The sequence below is a fragment of the Panthera onca genome, chromosome D1 (genome assembly GCF_046562875.1).
Source record: "Panthera onca isolate mPanOnc1 chromosome D1, mPanOnc1 haplotype 2, whole genome shotgun sequence".
NCBI lineage: Eukaryota > Metazoa > Chordata > Mammalia > Carnivora > Felidae > Panthera > Panthera onca.
This window is the reverse complement of record NC_138348.1, coordinates 38,835,897-38,862,448: the sequence shown is the minus strand read 5'-3', so window position 1 is coordinate 38,862,448 and position 26,552 is coordinate 38,835,897. Positions and strand designations below refer to the sequence as shown.

The following is a 26,552-nucleotide window of genomic DNA, read 5'->3' as shown; positions in this document are numbered from 1 at the left end:
TACCTCTTTTAGCTACATAGAATGAGTCTAATCCCTCTTTCACATGACCATCCTCCAAATAATTGAAGACTTTATCATGCTATTTCTTAATCTTCAGACTGAACGTCCTTTATTCTTTGAACCATTCATCATTTGATTTGGGTCACAAGGCATTCACAGTCTTACTTGGTTTTTAGTAAAGTGTGCCTGTTCAGCATCAGAAGTTTCTACACCTAAATGTGATGGTTTCTGGACAGATTGCCTCAGATTAGAATGAGATAATTATCTTACAGTACAGTTTAGGATTGCAACACCCTTTTTGACAGCCTTATCTCCACTCACTTTTGGCCACAATGGCTAAATATTTTTCAGTATGTATGTCTGTTAAGTCTTAGATCTCAGATTCTGTCTTTGACAAGCACGGTCCCTAAGCATGGGACCTTTCAGTTTATTATGTTTAATTTCATTCTATTTGGCTCTAATTCCTGCCTATTAATGTCTCTTTTAACCCTGGTGGTATTACTCTAAATCTAGTATGATTGAAAGAATCACACCAACTCCTCTATTTTCCCAGAAACTCAAGCACATCTGGTATTGCACTGCTAAACCATAGATAAAAATGCAAAATAGGGGATGCCTGGGTGGCTCAGTCAGTGAAGTGTCCTTCAGCTTGGTGAGTTCAAGCCCTACATCGGGCTCTGTGCTGACAGCATGAAGACTGCTTGGGATTTTCTCTCTCTCCTTCTGCTCCTCCCCAACTTGTACTCACTTTCTCTTTGTCTCAAATAACTAAACTGTAAAAAAGAATGCAAAATAGGACAGACCTACTGGAGCTGGTTTTCTGACCCTGATCCACAGTCAGCATCAACTTGGGGTAACAGCTGAATTACAAACTTTAGGCAGATAGTAAGGGTTGGTAAGAAGTAGTGGGAGAGAGATATTAGGGGCATAAAATATGGTTAAGAAGGAAAAATACCCTTGGTATACAGACCCAGATGAGGAAAGAAAATGGAGATAGTAAAATTTAGGTAATAAAAGTATGAATTGTTTAAAAATTCAAGTACAATTAACATACAGTATTTGTTTTAGGTGTACAATGCAATGATTAAAGAGTTCTGTACATTACTCGGTGCTCATCATAAGTATATTCTTAACCTTCTTCACCAATTTCACCCATTCCCCCCCTTCCCTTTGGCAACTACCATTTCTCTGTTTTTAGGAGTCTGTATTTTTTTGTTTTTCTTCTTTCTTTGTTCAGCTATTGCTTCTAAACACGAGTGAAATCATATGGTATATGTTTTTCTCTCACTTTGCTTAGCATTATATCTGGATCCATCCATGTTGCAAATGGCAAGATTTCATTCTTTTTTATGGCTGAATAGCATTCTGTTGTGTGTATATATATATCACATATATATGTATATTTTTACTCTAAAGCATTTTAAAAATTTCTTTTAAACTTTTAAAATTTATATTCAAGTTAGTTACCATACAGAGTAGTCTTGGCTTCAGGAGTAGAACCCAGTGATTCATCTCTTACATGATGCCCAGTGCTCATCCCCAGAAGTGCCCTCCTTAATGCCCGCCACCCATTTAACCCCCCACCTCCCTTCCAGCAACCCTCAGTTCTCTGTATTTAAGAGTCTTTTATGGTTTGTCATCTTCTCTGTTCTCATCTTATTTTTCCTTCCCTTCCGCTATGTTCATCTATCTTCTTAAATTCCACATAACAGTGAAAGCATATGATATTTGTCATTCTCTGATATTTGTCTTGCTCTGAAATCCTATGATATTTCTGTTTCACTTAGCATAATACACTCTGGTTCTATCCATGTTGCAAGTGGAAAGATTTCATTATTTTTGATGGCTGGTAATAATCCATTGTATACATATACCACTTCTTCTTTATCCGTTCATTAGTCAATGGAGATTTGGGCTCTTTCCATAATTTGGCTATTGTTGAAAGGGCTGCCATAAGCATTGGGGTTCATGTGCCCCTATGCATCAGCACTCCTGTATCCCTTGGATAAATTCCCAGTAGTGCTGTTGGTGGGTCATAGGGTAGTTGTATTTTTAATTTTTTGAGGAACCTCCACACTGTTTTCCAGAGCGGCTGCATCAGTTTGCATTCCCACCAGCAGTGCAAAAACATTGCCTTTTCTCTGCATCCTTGCAAACCTTGGTTGTTTCCTGAGTTGTTCATTTTAGCCATTCTGACAGGTGTGGAGTGGTATCTCATTGTGGTTTTGATTTGTATTTTCCTGATGATGAGCAGTGTTGAACATCTTTTCATGTATCTGTTAGCCATCTGTATATATTCTTTGGAAAAGCATCTATTCATGTCTCCTGCCCATTTCTTCACTGGATTATTTGTTTTTTGGGGGTGTTGAGTTTGGTGAGTTCTTTATACATTTTGGATACTACCCCTTTATCTGATGTGTCATTTGCAAATGTCTTCTAGGTATTCCTAGGTATCTTACGATTTTTGGTGCAATTGTAAATGGGATCAATTCTTTGATTTCTCTTTCTGTTGCGTTATTACTGGTATGTAGAAATGCAACTGATTTCTGTACGTTGATTTTATATCCTGAATAAATTTGCTGAATTCATGTATCAGTTTTAGCAGTTTTTGATGGGGTCTTTTGGGTTTTCCACGTACAGTATCCTGTCATCTGCAAAGAGTGAAAGTTTAACTTCTTCCTTGTCAATTTGTATGCCTTTTATTCCTTTTTGTATGATTGCTGAGGTCAGGACTTCCAGTACTATGGTGAACGACGGTGGTGAGAGTGGACATCCCTGTCATTTTCCTGACCTTAGGAGGAAGCTCTCAGTTTTCCTCCATTGAGGATGATATTAGCGTGGGTCTTCCATATATGGCCTTTATGATGTTGAGGTGTGTTTTTTCTGTCTCAGTTTTTGTGAGGGTTTTTATCAAGAAAGGATGCTGTATTTTGTTAATACTTTTTCTGCATGTGTTGAGAGGATCATATGGTTTATCCTTTCTTTTATTAATGTGGTTATTATATTGGTGGATTTGTGATTATTGAACCAGTCCTGCAGCCCTGGAATGAATCCCACTTGATCGTGGTGAATAATTCTTTTAATGTATTGTTGGATTCGATTTGCTAGTATCTTGTTGAGAATTTTTGCATCCAGGTAATTAGCCTGTAAATCTCATTTGTAGTATAATTCTTTGTCTGCTTTTGGAATCAAGGTAATGCTGGCTTCATAGAATGAGTTTGGAAGATTTACTTCCATTTCTATTTTTTGGTACAGTTTGAGAAGAATAACTTTTAACTCTGCTTTAAATGTCTAGTAGAATTCCCCTGGGAAGTCATCTGGACTCAGGCTCTTTTTTGGGGGGAGATTTTTGATAAATGATTCAATTTATTTGCTGGTTATAGGTCTGTTCAAGTTTTCTGTTTCTTCCTGTTTCAATTTTGGTAGTGCATGAGTGTCTAGGAATTTTTCCCTTTCTTCCAGATTGCCCAGTTTTTTGGCATATAATTTTTCATAGTATTATAATTGTTTGTATTTCTGTGATGTTGGTTGTGATCTCTTTCATTTGTAGTTTTATCTGTTTGGGTCCTCTGTTTTATTTTTGATAAGTCTGGCTAGGGGTTTATCTATTTTGCTTATTTAAAAAAAATTTTTTTTTAATGTTCATTTATTTTTGAGACAGAGCATGAACGGGAGAGGGTCAGAGAGAGGGAGACACAGAATCTGAAACAGGCTCCAGGCTCTGAGTTGTCAGCACAGAGCCTGACGCAGGGCTCAAACTCACGGACCGTGAGATCATGACCTGAGCCGAAGTCGGACGCTTAACCGACTGAGCCACCCAGGCGCCCCTATTTTGCTTATTTTTTAAAAAAAACAATCCAGCATTCAGTTTCACTGATTTGTTGTTTTTGTTTGTTTCTATATTATTTATTTTTGTTCTCATTTTTATTCTTTTCCTTCTTCTGCTGGCTTTAGGCTTTATTTGATGCTCCTTTCTAGGTCCTTTAGGTGTTAAGGTTAGGTTGTGTATTTTGGACTTTTCTTGCTTCTTGAGATAGGCCTCAATTGCAATGCACTTTCCTCTTAGGACTGCCTTTGCTGCATCCCAAAGGGTTTGGACTGTTGTGTTGTCATTTTCATTTGCCTCCATGTATTTTTTAATTATTTAATTCCCTGGTTAATCCATTCATTCTTTAGTAGGATGTTGTTTAACCTCAATGTATTTGAGGACTTCCCAAACTTTTTAATAAGGTTGACTTCCAGTTTTATAGCATTTTGATCTGAAAATACACATGGTATGATCTTTCTGTACCTGTTGAGGGCTGAGTTGTGACCTGATATGTGATCTGTTCTAGAGAATGTCCCATGTACACTTGAGAAGAATGTGTATTCTGCTGTTTTAGGATGAAATGTCCTGAATATATCTGTTAAATCCATCTGGTCCAGGGTGTCATTCAGAGCCATTGTTTCCTTGTTGATTTTCTGCTTAGATGATCTGTCTATTGCTGTTAAGTGGGGGTTTTAATAATACCATAATATTAGGGGACTTTATCAATGAGTTGCTTTGTTATTAATGGATTTATATATTTGGGTGCTTTCAAGTTGGGATTATAAATTCTTACAGTTGTTAGATCTTGATAGATAGACCCCTTAATTATGATATAATTCCCTTCTTTGTCTCTTGTTACAGTCTGTGTTTTAAAATCTAGTTTGTCTGGTATTAATAAGGCTACTATGGCTTTATTTTGACGTCCATTCACATGATAGATGGTTCTCCATTCCCTCACTTTTAATCTGCAGGTGTCTTTAGGTCTAAAAAGAGTCTCTGTAGACAGCATGTAGATCTTTTTTTTTTTTTTTTTTTTTTTTTTTTTTTTTTTTTTTTTTCATTCTGATACTCTGTCTTTTGATTGGAGCATTTAGTCCATTCACATTCAGAGTGATTATTCAAAGATAGGAATTTAGTGTCATTGTGTTACCTGTAGAGTTGGTGTTTCTGCTGATATTCTCTGGTCCTTTCTAGTCCCTCTTAAAATGTCTTGCGGGGCTGGTTTAGTACCCAAAAACTCCTATATTTTTTGTTTGATGAAACTCTATCTCTCCTTCTATTCTGACTGACAGGCTCCCGGATAAAGAATTCTTGGCTGCATATTTTCCCATTCAGCACATTAAATATTTTCTGCCAGTCCCTTCTGTCCTGCCCTATTTCAGTGGACAGGTCTGCTGCTATCCTTATGTGTCTACTCTTGTAGGTTAAGGACCTTTTATCCCTTGCTGCTTTCAGATTTCATTCTTTATCTCTGTATTTTGAAAGTTTCATGTCATGGTGTTGACCTGTTTGTGTTGATTTTGACCGAGAGTTCTCTCTGCCTCTTGGACTTCCCCAGGTGAGTGCAGTTTTTAGCAATAATTTGTCCAAATAAACCTGCTTGTTTTTGCTATTTTTCTTCTTCTAGGACTCCTACGATATGGATACTGATTTGTTTCATGGAATTAATAAGTTCTCTATGTCTATCCTTATGATCCAATAATTTCCTTTCCCCCCTTTTTCAGCTTGATTATTTTCCATAATTGTATCTTCTGTATCTCCTATTGTCTCCTTTGCTTCTTCAGTCCTTGTTGTGACTGTATCCAGATGGTTTTTACCTCTCAGTTACAGCATTTTTTTTTTTTTTTTTTTAATTTCAGCCAGACTAGTTTTTAGGTCTTGGATCTCTGCAGCAAGGGTTCTCTGGCATCTTCTATGCTTTTTTCAAGCCCAGCTAATAGTCTTACGAAAGTTATTCTAAATTCTTGTTCAGATATATTGCTTATACCTGTTTGTGGAGGAGAGGCCCACTGCATTGGTTCAGAGTCAGTCTTGCTCCAGTAAACAAACAGTTGCCAGGCATGGAGCAAGAGGGGGGTTGCGGGGCAGGGTTTGGTGTAAGCAATTCCTACTTCCACTGGGGGCTGCTGTGCTGCTTTCTGAAGCCCCACTGGATTGCTGTTGGGGTGAAAATGACTCCACCCCAGTCTTTGGTCCCCAGACCGGGGATCTCAACCCCTCAGTATTCAGGCAGCCCTCACAGAATAGCAAGGGCAGCCAGCTTGCCTTGTGGCATAACTCTCTTGTTTTTTTTTTTTTCTTTTCTTTTTCTTTTCTTTTTTATGTTTGTTTATTATTTTGAGAGGGAGGGAGGGAGGGAGGGAGGGAGAGAGAGAGAGAGAGAGAGAGAGAGAGAGAGAGAGAGAATGAATGAACGAACACAAGCAGTGGGGGACAGAGAAAGGGAGACATAGAATCTGAGGCAGGCTCCAGGCTCCGAGCTGTCAGCACTGAGCTTGACGCGGGGCTCAAACTCAAAAACCGTGAGATCATGATTTGAGCCAGAGTCAGACATTTAACTGACTAAGCCACCCAGGCGCCCCTCCTGCATTTTTTTTTTCTTGGGTGTGAGGCTCAGATTTAAAAACCCAAAGTCTTCATGGACCAGGCACCGTGCAGTCTGCTGCCTCCTCTGGGGTAGAGCCTTTCTGCACTGTGTCTAATGTCCATTGTCCCTGAAAATACACCTGCACAGTGTGTGGAATCCATGTGTAGCACCACTAAAAGCAGGAAAGGTTATCGTCTCTCTTGATGTGCCTCTGTCCCCTGCCAATGAAAGGCCTTTTGCTGGTGCCTGCAGGGTCTTTTATCCTTGGGGAGGCTCTATACTTTCTTCAAGAAGTACTCCAGGAAGCAGGGGAATGTTCTCTCCCAGTGTGTCATGGAGATGTCTACACCACATTGTGCACTCTGGGATCAGCACCCTCCTCCCCAGGGGTGCGCACCATAGCTCTGCTCCAGAGAAACTCTTAAACTCCCAAAACCTCAGAGTTTGAGCTCTAAACACTCCCCCCCCCCCCCCCCCCCCCCGCCACACACACACACAAAATATCTGTGATGTTCACTATTTCTCATTCCCCAGTCCGTGGTCTAGAGATATTTTCCTCTTGTGCGAACTCAGTGCTGCCCTTTCTCAACCCCTCTCTCTTTCTCTCACTTTTGTCTCCCCACAGAAAGGGTTCCCTCCTCTCTGCGGCACTGCCATTTTTCTCCCTCCCCTCATTCACTTCCATGCACCTTGCACCCGCCCCTCTGTCTCCCTCCAACTATGCAGACACTTCTGCCACTCCACAGATCGATTTCTCTGGTGTTCCAAGCGATCCGACCTCAATACGGTTGTGTCTGAGGGATGAGGAAAGCCCAGGGTCCTGCACTTCTGCATCTTAACTCCCTATACCACATATTCTTTTCTCATCTGTGCCTAAACACCTCAGTTGATTCCATATTTTGACTATTGTTAATAATGGTACAATAAACACAGGGGGTGCATGTATCTTTTTGAATTAGTGTTTTCATTTTTTGGGGGTAAATACTCAGCAGTGGAATTATTAAATCATATGGAAATTCTATTTTTAATTTTTTCAGGGGTCTCCATACTGTTTTCCTCAATGCCAGCACCATTTTACATTCCCACCAATAGTGCATGAGGGTTCCTTTCTCTCCATGTCTTTGCCAACTTTTGTTATTTAGTTTTGACTTTAGCCATTCTGACAGGTGTGAGATGATCACATTGTGGTTCTGATTTGCGCTTCCGTGATGAGTGATGTTGAGCATCTTTTCAGGTGTCTGTTTGGCATCTCTGTGTTTTCTTTGAAAAAAATGTCTATTCGTGTCTGCCACCCATCTCGTTATTGCTTTATTGTTTTGTTTTTGAGTTGTAGACATTCTTCATATATTTTGGATAATAACCCAGAAGAGGGATGAATTTGATACATGTTTTCTAAGTGGATGAAGCAGGTCACCTGAGGACTTGGTTGTCTCTGGGAAGACCTCTCCTCTCTCTGGAGAGACTTTTTCTGGCAAAGTCTCCCAGAAGTATTTGTTAATTTAATTTGAACTGCTGACTTCCTTATTTACCACAACAAAGGTATCTCCTTCCAGATTTCAACTTTGCTGTCTCTTTTTCGTTTGCATTTGTATTTACTCTGCAGTCAGCTGGCAAGGAACAGTTTGGAAACCTGCTGAGCCCTGCTACTGTCCTTGCTCCTGAGCTCTGTATGGATTTAGCTCGGAACTCAATTCTTACATGTTGGGGGCATACTCTATTCATTTCTATAATCCATCTCCCTGTCTAGTCTGTTTTCTCCTGTATAATGCCAGAGGTATATTTTTTAATCTAGTCATTTGTTGTCAGCTGTTTTTGCTAAACAGATGGGTAGGAGGAGACTGCAGAGCTCCTCTTTTGGGGCATTCCTTTCATTTCATGGTTTTTGTTGTTGTTGTTGTTTTTGGTACAAATCCCTGTGTGATATGTATTCCATATTAGCACATAATTAACAGCCAGACAACCTGACATGGAAATTCAACAAGTAGCTCACCAATGTATGTAGTTGGCAGACACTCCTGTCAAGGTAAGTTTTGAGGAAGTATTTTGTAGATTTCCATGAATGCTCAGCAATTGTCAGGGCAAAGAATACTGCTAATGATAGTATAGATGCCTTTTTTCCCCCCAGTCTACATGAAGAAATCTGTTCTCACATTTGCCCTATGATGTGAAGACTGGAAAGAAAGGTTGTATTATGCCCTTCTTACCATAAGACCAAAGAGGGACTTAGCCTCCTGTGCAAGGTCATTCCCCACCTTTTAGTGAGGAGGGGAACAGCATGGGAATTGCCTTGTTTTCTCTATAGGGAACTTTTTCCAAAAAGTGCCTTGGTATTCACTAGTGCCAGCTAAGAGGCACGGGAGGATGAGGCTCTGTCTAGCAAGGGAAGGTCATTGCAACTTTCCTCTTGAGGAAGAGCGTGAACGTTCTTGATTCAAGGCAAAGCCCAAGATAAACTGCTTCATTTAGCATGCCATTTGGGCTTCATATTATCTTATTAAACAGTGGCATAATACATGTCGATTCACATGGTTTACATTGGAAATGAATTCTTGTATATAATTGGGAAAGGTACCCTGGTGTCCCTTCAGAGGTCTTTCTTCATCCAGGTAAATAGAAATTCAATATTCCTTCATAAGTAGTATTGTTGAACCACTGCATTGCTTTGTATAGAACTCTGAGGGTTTTATCTGTTAACAGAAAATCGAGTTCTTCATAGAATATTGACTGATCTTTTAAGTGGATGGGACACTTGCTAGGGAAGGGAGGGCATTCTTAACCAAAGTCATGAATAAAGAGAGGTTGTACCTTGTGAAGAAAATTTCTGATGTGAGCCCTTGATTCAGTGAGTGACTTTGACAAGGAGTGTCAGTTACTCTTCGCATTGTTCATTCCTCTCAAGCAGTTTTTATGTTTGACTGGATGTTTAATTTTGCATGGTATTGTATTAGAAATTAGATACATGTTAAAATACCAATATGTACTAATGGCATGCAAAATTCCCATAATTCTCCGCATATAGCTTAAGAGGCAGGATCTCATTTGAGTGCAGGGCCTACAAACATGACTAAATGGGAATTGGGTTTTCTTTAGCCATAAAGAAGGGTAGATTTTAGATGACTGCAGAGTAAATACATTATTTGTGTCGGATAGCCTATGGGAACATGAACTAATTTGAACCGATTATAATGCAGTCGATTTAAGCAGTAAATCATGTGCTTATTAAAAGGACTGTGCTTGACCTAATTAATTTTCACATTACTATTTCTCCTATTCTTCTGTCTGGCTTTCCTGTTAGTTAGTGATCTGCCCTATGGTTCAAACTTGCTATCCCAATCTTTTTTGTGGATGAAAAGCTGAGAGGGGTTCATCTTGCTCTTTTGGCTGCCTTGTATAGATCTCATGAACTGGGGATTGGTGGAAGAAGACCCTTCAAAAGGGTCATCATGTTTCACTTGTTTCCAGTAACTATATTATCTGCAGAAAGATGTCATTTGACCACCTGAGTTTTCAGGCTATATTACTTAGTTTCATGCATTCATTGCTCATCATGAACTCTGGGCTGTATTACTGTAGCACTTGTATAACTATAGCCCTCCTATTCTGAAGATAGTATTAGGGAGAATTCATTTATTCATTAAATAGATGGAGTAAGCACTTACTTTGACTATCCCTCTTCCAGATACTAGGTATACTGACTTAAATAAGACTGATAAGGTCCCTGCTTTCAAGGTTTTCTTGCTTCTGGTAGGAGGAGATAGTCATTCAGCAAAGAGCTAAGACAATTTTGGAGACTTACTTGCTTTGATAAGAGAATAAGCTAAGTGATTAGCAGTTAGTAGCTACTTTATATAGGATGGTCAGGGAAGGTCCAGGTGAAGGAGACCACTGAGCAGGTGCAAGAATGTTGTGTTGGGGGTTTTATTTACTGCACACGCAGCAGATGTTTAGCGGTTGTAGCAGTTAGGAAGTGCAGGTGCCACTTGAGGGTGAAAGTGCTGGGCCTAGAGGTACCAGCAAAGACCAATTCCCTCTTCCTTGGCAGGGAGGTCTGAGAAAGCAGGCTCAGCCAGGACCAAAATCCTAGAGACTCCAGTGAGTAGTGTGAGGTACGTGGTCCTATGTTGAAGTGCTGGAATGTAAGGCCACATAGGTCATCCAGGTGGGGAAAGTCTCAGAGATTGGTAAAGAACTAACATATAGGGCAGTCAGGATAAAGACTCTTGCTTGCTTGCTTGCTTTCTTGCTATCTATCTATATTTTAAATTTTAGTTGACATACAGTGCAATATTGGTTTCAAGAGCAGAATTCAGTGATAAATCACTTAAATGCAACATCCATTGCTCATCACAAGTGCCCTTAATACCCATCTCCTTTCTGGCCCATCTCCCACCTACTTCCCTCCAGCTCTGTTGGTTCTCTGTAGTTAAGAGTCTCTTGTGGTTTGTTTCCCTCTTTCCTCTCCCCCCCGCTTCCCATATGTTCATCTGTTTTAATTCTTAAATTGCCCATATGAGTCAAATCATATGGTATTTGTCTTTCTCTGATTGACTTATTTCGCTTGGCATAATACATTCTAGCTTCATCCACATTATTGAAAATGGCAAGATTTCTTTTTGATGGCTGAGTAATATTCCAGGATATATATTTTGATAAGGATGCATGAGGACAGTCTGAAATAAGAATTTAGAGTGCGGGCCCCTGCTCATTGCTGCTATTTTCATTTTCCCAGAAACCTTTCCTATAGATTGACTAAAACCAGTTCAGGTGCCAAATGGTCTAGGAATGTGCCTAGTACTGGACTAAGCAAAAGTGTTAGGAATAGTGGCCTGTCCTATTTTACTCCTAAAAAAGGAAGTGCATTCTTTGTTGGTATTGGTTTAGTGGTTGTGTATCCAAACACACTGTAATAACTTTGCAAATCATCTACCTCTCTTTCAGTCTTACATGAATTTATGATGAACTTTCAACAGAAGTCAAACTTGTGTAAATGTCAGAGAATTACCTATTGTGGAAGAATGTAAAAGATCGTAGGATGTTTGCTTAGAATTTAGAGTAATATAGAAAAGTTTGACTTATGGCTTGAAAGCATTTAAAAGAAGCTAATGAATATTTTAAAACTAAATGAAAATACTGAAATTTTAGGATATCGTAGAAAATACACTTGGTCCAAAAATTGTTTTTAATCTACATTTTAGTATCTAAATAAGCTGTTACTTTGCTGTACAACTTTAACAAGGTTAAACAGAAATGAATGTTCTTTGAGTGAATTTGTAGGGGAAAAGAAGTTGGGTACACGTTAAGTGCCTGTAGAAGTGCTGGCTGTTTGTGTCTGTGTGTTAGCTACACTTTGTTTTCCGTTCAAACCTGAGCTCCAGTGTTTCCGCCTTTGAAAGTGTTTTCTGACTATGGCAGACAGCAATCTGTTTTTCTCTCTGCTTTCATAGATCATTGCACTTCACTGAATAAGGTGTGTGCGTGCATGCTGTCTTCCTGGCTCAGGCATTTGACCCGAGGACAAGGACTTGGCCACATTAATTTTGCCTTGTGGGTTCCCGTAGCCAACACGGTGTCACACAGATGATAGACAATCCGATACTGACGTGAAGGAAACCTCATTAAACAAAATACTAGAATACATTTCCTGACAACATTGGAAACCAAGGAGTTCACTCTATTAGCTTTGATTTTTCATTTGAATTGGGTGATCCTAGATTTAAGTGACAGATCACAGATCACTGTGCCCTATCTGCATGAGCCAGCCCACCTAAACCCTACCCCTGGGGTCGGCCCTTCTGTGAAGAGTCTGATTATATTTGGCATGTTGGTGGCATAATTCCTTTTGTAAAAGAGGAATAGATAGGGATGTGATCATTTTATTTCTTAGTTTATGATGTGTTATCAAAGCAGTAGTCTGCACAATACTTTTGCTTCATTCAGTTATTCATCTTTCACTCGTTCACTTTTTCCTCCCTTTGCCTTTCCTTTAGGAAAACACTACCATATACCTTATGTGGGGCTTTAAATTTGTATGTGTCTTTGTCTAATAGCTATAAAATTGTTTTAAATGTGTGTATTTTTAGTTTGTATACATTACAGACCCTTTGGCTTTTTTACTGTTGTCTCAAAACTATTTTAAAATAACTTAAAAAATTTTTTTAATGTTTGTTTATTTTTGAGACAATGCGAGAGACAGAGTGCAAGCAGCGGAGGGACAGACAGAGGGAGACACGGAATCTGAAGCGGGCTCCAGGCTCTGAGCTGTCAGCCCAGAGCCCAACGTGGGGCTTAAACTCACGAACCATGAGATCATGGCCTGAGCCGAAGTCGGACGCTTAACCGACTGAGCCACTCAGGCGCCCCATATTTTAAAATAATTTTAATATTAAAAGAAACTATTAAGAATGGCACAAAAAAATCATACACTCTTTGCCCAGATTGTTTTTTTTTCTCTCTACATACTGTGTTTACATATGTCTGTACTTAAGCACATCATTATTTTGAATCCTTTGAGAGGAAGTTGCAAAGATCATGACTCTACCCTTAAATACTTCAGTGGATATTAGTGAAGAACAAGACACTTAAATATACATGATCAAGCCTCAAAATCAGGAAATTGAACATCAGTACAATACTGTTATATATCTACAGTTCCAGTATCACCAAGTTCCTAGTAATCTTGGGCATAGGATTTATTTTTTTCTGCTCTCAGCTCCATTCCAGGATTCTGTCTCATATTTATTTTTTATGTCCCATTGGCCTCTTTTAATTGGCAAATGTTCCTCAGTCTTTACTTTCCATGACATGGGCATTTGAAAGAGTACAGGCAGTTATTTTATAGAATGTCCCTTAAATTGGGTTTGTCTGCTTTTCCACATAAGGGTCCCCTGTGTGGGTATGTATTTTTATTTTTATTTTTTTAACACTGTAAGCTCTCTTCATTTTGCTATGTCTGAATCCAGTTCGTTGTTTCTGCCTGCTACATGGAATTCTCCAGTGAGGTCTGCCATTTGGAGTGAATTGGCCAGGCTGGTGGGAAAGCAGCCAGCAGACTTTCCTTGGCATCAGGAGAGGATCCTGATGGGGGCTATGTGACACTGGAAATCAGCACACACCTTTGATACAGGCATCAGGGTCCCTGCCTTGCTTTGGGCTGATGGTTGAGAAAGCAAGCGTCTGAGGCCCAGTATTTCTAGGGCAGAAGGAGGGATTATTCTTGCGAAGATAAGGCATGATGGAAGTTGATTTTTTGATCCTTCCGTCCTTCATGCACTTAATAAACCAGTGATTACGGGCCTCGTCTGCTCATTGAGGCTCACCTTCTGGTGTATCGAAAATCAAAAAGAAAGCATTAAATTGAAAGCTCTTCCTCCAACAGATGCAAATGTTTCACAATGAAAGGTTCAGATAAATAGTTTGACAGTGTCTTTCATTGTGTTAGTGAAGCACCCTTACAGAAAATTATGCTTCTGACTCTTTACCTAAATACAGAGATTTCCATTTCTTTCTGGTTTCTTCTGAACTTCACCAACAGGGAACATAATTTTTGCATTGTTCTCTCCATAGTTCGTAAATAATTTTGCATGCCACTTTCCTCCAGTGGAAATTATTTTGTATATACTTTCCCATATTTCACAACCTGCATATTTGTCACTCTTAATGACCATAGTAAATTACATCAGGCTGATCTACTGTAATTTACGCATTTCTCTTTTGTTGTAAATTTGGCTTGCTCCTAGTTTTTTGTGAATATTAGAAAAAAAATCCTTTTTTAAGGGAGGATATATAACAGCTTCTTCGGTTAAAGCAGTTTTGACAGGTTGTTTCATCTAAAATTGTTCATTCTAACATGTGAAAAAGGTTGCATTCCTGTGGAGAAAACACACCCTGCCTTTTTAAGGGAGAATTGTTCCTTGCTTATGTTTGAGCATCCATTTATAATGGAAAGATAACTAGTAGAGATGGAGCTGATATATTTAGAGCTTTCTCCATTGAATACCTTCCATGTATTATTAGGAAATAGCACATTTCTAGTGGAGAATAAGAGAGTGATGGACAGTACAGCGAAGTTCCAAGGCTGCGGTGTGACTGCTCCCGACTCCCAGCTGTCACACTCATTCATTGGCCTTGACTCAACTGGATGGTCTCTCAGTTCTTGCCTTTGGAGAACCAGTGGAGGAATGTGCCACTCTTTGGCAGAGGACAGTCAGCTCCCTTCCAGCACGGAGACCTGATGAGTTGTCAGAACTTCCTTACTCTGGAAGTACCTGGAGCTGGCTCCTCGCGCAACTGCTCTGAGCATGTACTGAAGAGGGCAAGGAAGGATAGACCATCAGGAGGAATTGAAATTCGTCTACGGTCTCTATGGCACCCCATCCAGAACCTTCTGAGCATCTAAGGATAAGTCGAATTCTTAGGCAAGCTCTTCCTTCCCCTTCTCAGCAGAGACAGTGTTGAGAGGCACTTGGTAGAGGTGAGGTGGAGGCCTGTGATCAGCTGGTGTTTGCAGAGACTATTTCTAAAGAGAGCAAAAATCTCAGGATTTGTGAGTAGGGCAGAACAATTGAGACCATACCATTGTTCACTAGGTTCTGTGGGTACCTTCAAAGATCCTGGGGCTGTTGCTTCCTGCAAGTTATTTGTCTTCATATATCTTAGGAAGGTTTTGTTTTCATGTACAGAACTTTCTTTTCTTGCTCCTTGAGGGGAGGATTTTGTAGGTCTGGCTTAATTTATCTCTCATTGCCTTGTGTGGAGCTTGTATCAAAAAAAGTACTCAAAAGAGGTGCCTGGGTGGCTCAGTTGGTTGAGTGTCTGACTTCAGCTCAGGTCATGATCTTGTGGTTTTTGAGTTCTAGCCCCACATCAGGCTCACTGCTGTCAGTGTGGAGCCGACTTTGGGCATTTCTCTGCCCCTCCTCCACTTGCGCACACACTCTCTCAAAAATAAACATTAAAAAAAAGTGCTCAATAAATAAATATTGGTTGTATGATTTTGTGCACTAAGGATATTGTCATGTGGACAACTACTACTCTTCTGTTAAGAGGAATGTAGAAGTGAGGAGCAGCTAGATAAACCAAAGTCAGGGAGGAGTAGAGTGCAAAGGGGTGTACCTGGGCTTTGCAGCCAGGAAGAGGGAGATCCTCATCCCAACTTTATTACTCCCTGTCTTAACTTGGTTGACCCATTTATGTTCTCTGAACCTCAGCTTTCTCACCTGCAAATGTGGATCAGACCACTTTACTCACAGAGCATGTGTAAGGTTTATTACTCAAAGTAGACAGTTAAAAAATGTTTTCTTCCTCCTTTCCCTGCCCAAAGGGTGACGATAGAAAGCCAACAGAGGTCCAGTTAACGTGTCCAAGTGTTGTCAGGAAGTAGATCCCTACATTCATGTTACCCATAATCTGAAATGTGCCACATACTGCTTCTATCTCTCCATACCAGCAGCTAATGCCATGAGTGCTTCAAACAACATACATACCCTTTGGTTCTCCTTTGAGCCTCTTCACTAGTAACTGTTTTTTTGCCTCTACAGGATTTATGAACGTGTGATAGACCCTCCTGAAACCAACCTTCCCCCAGGAAGCAATGTATGGCTTGGTCAACGCAATCAAAAGCATGGCTTATTCAAAGTAAGCACTTCTTTCTACTTCTGCCATGTAGTTTTCTATGTGCTTGACACGAATAATTGTCAGAACAATTCTATGAAGTAGGTGCTTTGAAACTAGGCAGAGTTGAGTGATTTGTTCAAGATTGCGTAGGATGATGCATAGTGTAAATCATCCTCCACATGTTTCTGACTGACCTAATTCTGGGAGACAGGATAATCTTCAAATTGGCTTCCATTCTCAGAATCTTGGGGTGCATGGACACTGAGCTTTTGCTTTTCTTATCTATAAAGAGAGTAATACAATAACTGTGTTATTATACTTTATAGAAACAGGATACATTGATAAAATGAAGAAGTTAAAAACTTCATGAAATTTTAAGAAAGTCTTGTTCTTCAATAGAATGGCAGTCTTTTGCTTCTGGCATTGCGGTAGAATAGATATTTTAAAAAATTCTGCTTCAGAATGCCTATAAATGTTGGATAAAACGGAACAAAAATCTTTGAAGACCCATCATTGCACTTATAAGAAAGGAAATTCTTAGAGGCCAAATATGTGGAGAAAAGTGAAAACCAGAGGGAGGGATGTCTGCCAGTACCAAGAATTTGAAAATGTCTTTTCTGTTATTCCCATTTGAGTGAGATATACTTGACCTATAACACTTTGTAACTTTAAGATGTATAACTTTTAGATTTGATAGACTTGTATGTTGCAAAATGATTATCAGCAGTATTAACCAACACCTCCCTCATCTTACATAATTATCATTTCTTGTCATGAGATCATTTAAGACCTACTCTCTTAGGAAAATTCAATTACATAATACAAGATTAGGCACTATAATGATCATGTTGTACATTAGATCCCCAGACCTTATGTGTGTTATATCTGGAAGTTTGTATACTTAGACTAGCATCTCCCCATTTCCCCCAGCCCGTGGCAACTAGCATTCCACTGTCTCTCTGAATTTACGTTTTTTGGATTGTACGTATAAGTGGTGTCATGCAGTATTTGTTTGTCTCTTATTTCATTTTGCATAATGCCCTCCGAGTCAATTTGGAAATGTTGAAAATGGCAGGATTTTTTTCGCTCGTGGCTGAATATATTCTATTGTATACATACCACAACTTTTTTAGCCATTCATCTGTTGACCTATACTTAAATTTTTTTATGTTTTATCTGTTGTGAGTATTGTGGCAATGAATATAGGGGTGAAAATACCTCTTTGAGGAAGTGCTTTAATTTCTTTTGGCTATGTACTCAATAATACACCCAGATGTGGGATTGCTGGATGGTATGGTTGTTTTATTTTTAACTTTTTGAGGAATTTCCATAGCTATACTAGTTTATATTTCCACGGTGTACAAGGGTTCCTTTTTATTCACACTTGTTATTTTTTGTCTTTCTGATGATAGCCATTTTAATATGTGTGAAGTGATATTTCATTGGGGTTTTGATATGCATTCCCAGATGATTAGTGTTGTTGAGCACCTCATGTACGTATTGACCGTTTGCACATCTTTGGAAAAATGACCATTGAGTTCCTCTGCCCTTTTATAATCAGCTTTTATTTGTTTATTTGCTGTTGTGTCATATGAGTTTTTAAATATGTTTTGGTTATTAACTTCTTATCAGATTGCTGATTTGCAAATGTTTACTCCCATCCCATAGGATGCCTTTTAATTTTGTTGATTGTTTCCTTTGCTGTGTAGAAGCTTTTTGTTTGTAGATCCACTTATTAATTTTTGCTTTCATAGCTTATGCTTTTGGTGTCCTATCCAAAAAATAATTGCCAAGACCAATGCCAAGGAGCTTTTCCCCTGTTTTCTTCTAGGAGTTTTATGGTTTCAGATCTTGCATTTAAGTCTTTAATCTGTTTTAATTTTTTTGTGAGTGGTAATACAGGAATCCAATTTGTTCTTAATGCGGTTATCCAGTTTTCCCAAAACCATTTGTTGAAGAGACCATTCTTTCCTTATTTGTCAAGGAGTCGTTGATTATATATGCAGCGGTTTATTTTTGAGCTCTTGATCCTGTTCCTTTGGTCTATGGTTTTTTCTTTTCTTTTCTTTTCTTTTCTTTTCTTTTCTTTTCTTTTCTTTTCTTTTCTTTTCTTTTCTTTTCTTTTTTATTTTTTTTTGCCAGTATCATACTTCTTTGATTACTAGACCTTTGTAGTCTACATTTGACTCTTGCACAGAAGGGGTTTGAACTACACGTGCCTACTTACACAGGGATGTTTTTCAATAAATGCAGTACAGTACTGTAAGTCTATTTTCTCTCAGGATTTTCACATTTTTCTTTAGCTTTATTGTAGGAACACAGTATATAATACATAAAGCTTACAAAATATGTGTTGTTTATGTTATTGGTAGGACTATAGTCAACAGTAGGCTATTAGTAGTTAAGTATTGGGGGAGTCAGAAGTTACTAATCCCTGCATTGATAAAGGGTCTAATGTAGTTTGAAATCAGGAAATGTGTTGCATTTAGCTTTGTTCTTCTTTCTTAGGATTGATTGCTTTGGCTCTTAGGTCTTTTGTGGTTTGAAACAAATTTTTTATTTTTTTGTTTGAAAGTGCCAGTCAGATTTTGATAGGGATTGCACTGAGTCTGTAAAAGGGTTTTGGTAGTATGGATATTTAAACAGTATTCTTCCAATTGATGAATATGGATATCTTTACATTTGTGTCTACTTCAATTTTTTTCTTTTTTTTTTTTTTTTCTTTTTTTTTTTTATTTTTGGGACAGAGAGAGACAGAGCATGAACGGGGGAGGGGCAGAGAGAGAGGGAGACACAGAATCGGAAACAGGCTCCAGGCTCCGAGCCATCAGCCCAGAGCCCGACGCGGGGCTCGAACTCACGGACCGCGAGATCCTGACCTGGCTGAAGTCGGACGCTTAACCGACCAAGCCACCCAGGCGCCCCTCTTTTTCTTTTTTTTAATCAAAGTCTTATAGTTTTCAGTGTACAGATTTTTCACCTTCTGGTTAATTTCCTAAGTATTACACTGTTGTTGATGCTGTTGTGAATAAGATTCTTTTATTTTTCAGATATTTCATTGTTAGTGTATGGAAATGCAACTGATTTTTGTATGTTGATTTTGTAACCTGCAGCTTTACTGACTTCATTGATTAGTGCTAAAAGTTTTTTGGTGGAATATTCTATGCTCAATTTTCTGAGTCTTTTTATTATGAAGGAGGTTGTATTTTGTCAATTCTTTTTCTGCATCTATGAGATGATATGATTTTTTAAATCTCATTCTATTAGGGTGAGTCACATTTATTGATTAGCATATGTTGAACCATTTTTTGCATTCTAGGGATAAATCTGCTTGATCATGATGTATGATTCTTTAATGTGTCATGAATTCAGCTTGTTAATATATTTTTATATCTATATTCATCAGGGTTATTGGCCTGTAGTTTTCTTGTAGTATTATTCCTTGATTTTGGCATAGGATAATGCTGGTCCTCTTAAGTTAGTTGGTGAATTTTGGGAAGACTCAAATTTGGAAGAGTTTGAGAAGGATTGGTGTTAAATTATACTTAAGTGTTTGGTAGAATTCACCGATGAACCCATTTGGTCCTGGGATTTTCTTTTCCTTTAAAATTGAAGGTATAATTTACATAAAGCATAAGTCATTCCTTCCAATGTGCAGTTTTGAGTTTTAGAAAATTGATAGAGTCACATACCCACCATCATAGTCAAGATAAAGGACAATACCATAACCTCCCCAAATTCCCTTGTAACACTTTTGATTCATCTCTTCTAATCCTGAATGGCTACTAACCACTGATCTATTGTCTGGCCCTATAGTTTTGCCTTTCCCAGAATATTCTACAAATGAAATCATATATATATGTATGTATGTTGAGGTTCACCCATGTTATATGCATCAATGATTCTTTTTTATGGTACTCTAATTCTGTAGTATGGGTGTACTACAGTTTGTTTATCCATTCCTCAATTACTAGACATTCAAGTTATGAGTTTTGGCCATTTACGTATAAAGCCACTAAAAATGCTTGCACATAGGTGTTTGTATGAACACAAGTTTTCTTTCGGGTATGTATCATTGGGATTGCTAGGCTGTTTATGAAACGTATGTTTAACTTGATAAGAAAATGCCATTGAATTTTCCAAAGTGGCCATACTATTTTGCAATGCTACAACGATGCGTGGAAGTCCCAGTTAGAGCTTTAAATTTCAACAGTCTGTGCAGGATGGGAAGAATGTCCTAGATCTCATGCAAGATTGGAAGATGGAGCAGAAACTTCTAAAACCAAGTCACAATTTAGAAGACTACATCTCTAGCCAAGGGTGGACAGAAGCGTCTACTACTTAGCCACAGGAAGCAATCCAGTAACTAGTCTTTCTCCACCTCAGTTTCACACAGTTCTGTAATGAGAATTTGAAACCATAGTCCTGCTATCATGCAGCCTGGAAATTTGGATTTATTTTGCCCATGAAGTTCGAGAAACTGTCTTAAAGCATTCCTGGATTGGGAACCTTGGGATTCTGGATGAAGAAAATACAAATTATCTTTGGAGAAGTTTTCCTTCTACGCAGACCTCACAGGATTCCCACAGATTAAGATCATGCAAATAGAATTTTAAGTCCTTATGAGTGAGAGTTAGAAGGAATAACAAACTTTGAATTAGCCCTCAAAGGGCTGCAGAAATTGAAATTACAAGAAAAGAAATTTTGAAAATCCTGATGTTTTAAAATGTTTAAGGCAACAAAATAACCAATTGTGATGACTAGAGAGTATAAATATGATGAGGGAGATCTGAACCAAAAAGAAGTTCCAGAAAAGAAAAATATAGGTATTGAAGTAAAAGAAAAAACTTCAACCCACTAAACAGTAAATTAGACACAGGTGGGGAGAGCATTTGTAGAGTAGAAAATACTGTCAAAGTTATTACCTTAATAGTGGGAAGCTAAAGAGAGGGAAATAGAAAAAAGCTTAAAATGTAGAGAAGAAATATAGAAAAAAATGTTACATATGTGTTTAGTGTGTTTATATTCATACATATATATTTGAAAAATCCAGAAGATAATAGAAGGGGTTATGTGCTCCATTAGAAGTATGATGGCTAAGAATTCTCTAAAATTGATAAAACACTAATTCTGATTATAGCAATTATAATGTAATCAAGGTATATATTAGCTATTGTTGTCTATCAAGAAACTGAGCTATTTTTTAAGCTTCTGAGTTTTTTCTTTAGATCACAATTCTTATTTTTTTATTTTTTATTTTTGAGAGAGAGAGAGACAGACAGAATATGAGCAGGGGAGGGGCAGAGAGAGAGGGAGACACAGAATCTGAAGCAGGCTCCAGGCTCTGAGCTGTCAGCACAGAGCCCTACGCAGGGCTTGAACTCACAGGCCAAAGTCTCATTTTATAATCTCATTAGAGATTACTAGCCAAAGTCTGATGCTTAGCCAGCTAAGCCACCCAGACGCTGCTACATAACAATTCTTTGTGTGATTAGATGATTTTTCTGGTCTGGTCTGGCTATGCTGTTATCTCTTGGGCTCTCACATGTCTGTGGTCATTTGGCAGATCAGCAGGATGATCTAAGATGGCCTCTTGACATCTCTGGTTGTAGGCTGGCTGTTGACTAGTGTACCTCAGTTCTTCTCCATATGGTCTCATTCTCTAGTGGTCTAGGGGCTTATCCACATGACAGTCTTAAGAGTCCAAGTGTAAGAAGACAGCAAGCCTGAGCTTATTAGTACTTTTCAAGGCTCGGCTTGCCTTACACAGTGGCTAATATTTTATTGCCCAGAGCAAGTCATAACCAAGAGCCAAACTCCTAGTCCATCTCTTGAAGGACTATTCTGTATATCGTTGCAAGGATATGGATGTGAGGAAGGGAAGAAGTTTGGACCATTTTAATCTATTACACAAGCAAGATAGCCACACTTAGACATATTACTGGAATAGTAGAACCCCCCCAAAGACACAGAAAAGATACTAACAATAGCTCCTAAAAGGTAAATTTTCCACAGGAGAATAACAGCTTGAACAGCTGGCTTTTAATCAGTAACAGCAGAAGACAGTGATAATAGAAAGAATTTTTTTCAAAGTTTTCGAAGAAAATCACTCCCAAATGTAGTAGCATATATCCAGCTTAATTCTCATTTGAGAATGAGCATGAGATAAGAACTTATAGATAAATAAAACTGTTTTATGACCAACAGGTGCTCGTTAAAGAAACTTTGCAAAAGAAAAGACATACAAAATACAAGGGGGAATTGGTGAACAAATGGGGAGTATACACAAACCTTAATCATTACTTGATTAAATAATAATGCCCAATTTTGGAAAAAATAAAAATATTACAAGACAAAATGCTGGGGCTATCTGATTTTAAAGTACTATAAGGCCTGTATTTAGAAAATGAATAGAGAAATTGGCTATATTAAATTAAGTTCACATGTTAAAAATTCACCAACACAAAAATAAAAATATTACTTCCAGATTTAAATTTTTTTTTAAGATTTATTCATTTTTTCAGAGACACAGAGAGACTGGGGGGGGGCAGGGGGGGAGAGAGAGACACACACACACAGAATCTGAAGCAGGCTCTAGGCTTTGAACTGTCAGCACAGAACCTAACAGGCACAGGGTTCGAACTCACAGCCTGTGAGATCATGACCTGAGCTGAAGTCCGGTGCTTAACCAACTGGGCCACCCAGTTGCCCTCACATTTAAGTATTTGAGAAAGAGATATTTGTAAAAAGTTCTATCAACCCTCTTTAACAAAAACTGTGAAAATGAAGGAAAAAAAAAAGGGATTCGTGAATGTTGGGAGTGAAATGCCTAAAAAAAAAAAAAAAAAAAGAGAGAGAAAAAGAAACAGGCCAAATGAAAAAAAAAGGAGCTGTAGAATGCTCTGGCATGATCAAACTTCAAGGCACCCAAAATTACCACATAATAAACAATTTTAAAGATGCATACACCTGATATGTAACTTAAATATACATTGCAGCATTACAGAATACTCTGGAAGGATGGTGTTCTCACTATAGGGTGCTAGGTCAACTGAATATCCCTATGGGGAAATACTAATCCTGGACTCTATTTCCCACTACATGCAAAATCAATTCTGGGGGATTATAGATGTAAATCTGAAAGGTAAACCAGTAAAGCCTAAAAAGATAGGATAGAAAAATATCTTTATGGCCTTGATGTAGGAAAAAATATTTCTTAAATAAGTTATAAAATAACTACAAAGAGAAAGTTTGATGTACTTAAAATTTGCAAGCCCCCCGCAAATATGTAAGAGAGTAAAATAGAAACTATCCAATTAGTTCTATCCTACAAAGGCCAAAAAGGCAGAAAAATTGATGAGTAAAGTATCCAACTTGAGATGTTAGCAAATGGAAATAAATAAATGAAAGAAGAAATGAAAAAATAAACATATAAGAATAGAAATGAAAATAAGGAGTAGGATACAATAGACAAGATCTGGAAAAACACAATTTGATCATTTGAAAAGACAAATCTGGAAGTTTGAGCAAGAAAAAATGAGAGAAAGCATTAAAAAAAACAAAATACTGCAAATACTAAAACAGTAATTAATCATTGATTTTATATAATAAAATGGAAAATTAGAGAAAAATAGGCAATTTCCTGAAACTATAAATTATCAAAATGGACTTTGGAAATGAAACATGGTCTTAGAATCAATAAAGTATTCTAAGGAATTCATGATACAAAATCTGTATTAGCTTTCATTGCAAAGCAAGTTTATTCAAAGCTTAGTGGCTTGAAACAGCAAGTATTTAGCTCACAGTTTTGTGCATTGGTGCTTTGGGTTGGGCTGAGATGACTGATTCTTGTATTCTGAGGGTTCACTCATGCAGTTTGAGCAGCTTCTGGTTTTCTGGGGACTGGCTATACTGGAATGGACTTAGCTGGGATGGCACATCTCTCCTTCATGTGATCTCTTATTATCAGCAGTCTAGCCTGATCTTCTTTATAAGTCGGCTGATGAGGGTTTCCAGAGCTGGAGTAGAAATATGCAGGGTCTTTGGAAGCCAAGGCTGAAAACTTGCACATTGTATTTTGTTGCATTATATTGGCCAAAGCAAGTTTTAAGGCCAGACTCAAGGATATGGGAAATAGATTTCATCTTTTGATGGGAAATACTACAAATTCCCATTGCACAGGGTAGCAGTCTGGTAAGGAGCAAAGGATTGTGACCGATTTTCACAATTTACCATGTCTCTCCACCAAACAACCACTGGCTTCAGACAGTTTTACAGGGGAGTTTTATCACATCCAAGGAAATGATTCCTATCTTGTATAAATTCTTATGGAGAAGAGAATAAATGAAAATATCTCCCATCTCATTTATGAAGATAGTTGAGCATTCAACTCTTGATTTCTGCTCAAGTTGTGACCCCAGGGTCATGGGATCAAGCTCTGCATCAGGCTCCACGTTGAGCCTCAAGCCTGCTTAAGATTGTTTATCTCCATCTGTCCCTCTCCCCAGCTCTCATGCATTCTCTCTCTCTCTCTCTCTCTCTCTCAAATTAAAAAAAAAATGGAGTTTTATAATACACTGTACTTTTGAACACAGATTAGATTAAAAATTCTAAAAAAAAAAATAACGTAAATTAGCAATCCAAATCTAGCTGTGTGTGTCTGGATGTGTGTGAGACCAAGTTGGTGATTTCAACAGTGCTAAACTACTTTTATCAATACATCGACTAATACAAGTCACATTAAACAGAAAAATCTATGGTTATCTCCGGAGGGAGAAAAAGCACTAGATACAATTCAGTACTGACTCATGATAAATTCTTAGCAAAATAGGAATTGAAGGAAACTTCATTAAACTGAAAGTGTGCATGAAGCAAACATGCAAAAACGATTGTTCTTATAGTTTAAATATTAAGAGAATTCCTGTTATAATCTGGAATCTTACAAGAATCTTTATTACCATAATTTATTTTCAACATGATAGTGTAGGTCCTTCTGGCAGAAAAACAAATCCCAACCCCCAAAATGTCCCCACGCACCCCTCAAAACACAAGGGTTAGTAAAAAAAAAAAATAGTGAGAAATTATATAATGGATTGCATAGAAAATAGAATTCACAAATTATTACAGTTACCAAGATTGTTCTGAAACAGTGCTGGATATAAAAACCAGAGAGAAAATCAATTGCATTGCTGAAAAAAGTAGCATCAACAAAATGCAGTTAAATAGAATATTTCATTTATAAGATCAAAAAATGTATAAAGTGCTTAAGGATAAAAATATATGTATAATGATTATGGAAAAAATATAAAAATTTTTTAAAAATCATTAGAGAAGACCTAAATGAGGACAGGTGCTTGGAGAAGGCTTAAAAATGGCAATTCTACTCAAATTGATTTCTCAATTGGATGAACTTATAATAAATTCCCCAAAGGATTTTATTTTCTGATAAAATCTGCAAGCTGATTTTAAAAATGATATGGAAGAATAAAGGCCAATAATATTTCTGCAGTAAAAGGAATGGCTTTCAGATCTTATTATAAGCTTATAGCAATCAACAGTTTGATATCCATGTAAGGATTGGCACATGAATTAAGAGAATAGCCTGGAGAGGCCAGAAAGGGACTTTTTATTTGTGGCAACTTGATACATAACTGAATTGGCATTCCTGATCTATGAGGAAGGGATGTATTCATAAATAAATGGTTATGAAAATCACTGCTTTAAGTATTTCATGTATATACTAATTGATGTAATTGATTTTGGTGTGTATTGTCAGGAAAACCTTTAATATATTTGGAAACCATACACCAAAATCAATTACAATTAAATACATAAATGTGTTGCACCTGGGTGACTCTGTTGACCATCCAACTCTTGATTTCAGTTCAGGTCATGATCTCATGGTTGATGGGATCACGTCCCAAGTTGGGCTCTGCATTGATAGCTCAGAGCTTGCTTGGAATTCTATCTCCCTCCCTCCCCTCCCCCCCTCCACTAGGTACCAGTGCCTGTTCTCTCTCTCTCTCTCTCCCTCTCTCCTCCTCTCCTCCTCTCCTCCTCTCCTCCTCTCCTCCTCTCCTCCTCTCCTCCTCTCCTCCTCTCCTCCTCTCTCCCCCTCTCCCCCTCCCTCCCTCTTCCTCTCTCTCTCTCTCTCTCTCCCTCCCTCCCTCCCTCCCTCTCTCTCTCTCCCTCTTCCTTTCTCTCTCTCTCTCTCTCTCTCTCTCTCTCTCTCCCTCTCTCCCTCTCTCTCTCTCTCTTCCTCCCTCCCTCCCTTCCTCCTGCCCCCACCCCCAAATAAATAAGCATTAAGCAAAATACCTAAGTGTGAACTTTGCAAGTTTTAGAAGACAATATGGGAGCATATATTCATGATCACAGGGTGGGAAAGAAGCAATAATAAGTATAAAGCCGTTAAAGATACTATTGACAAATTTAATATACAAAACAAGTTGAATATGTTTCTCAAAGATGACCTGGGCAACCAGATCAATTAGTAGAGCATATCCAGTAGAGAAGTGTTAAAATCAGTAAGATGCTCATAAATCA

At 38.2% G+C, this 26,552-nt stretch overlaps 1 protein-coding gene across 2 annotated transcripts in view; it reads left to right on the top strand.

The window, feature by feature from the left end:
- Window positions 1–26,552, top strand: part of NELL1 (neural EGFL like 1) — an 875,786-nt gene that overhangs the window by 154,851 nt on the left and 694,383 nt on the right. For both annotated transcript variants that reach the window (XM_060606214.3, XM_060606213.3), the window contains exon 5: window positions 15,932–16,028. In XM_060606214.3, coding sequence (XP_060462197.2) covers window positions 15,932–16,028 — 97 coding nt within the window. The remainder of the gene's footprint in view (window positions 1–15,931; window positions 16,029–26,552) is intronic.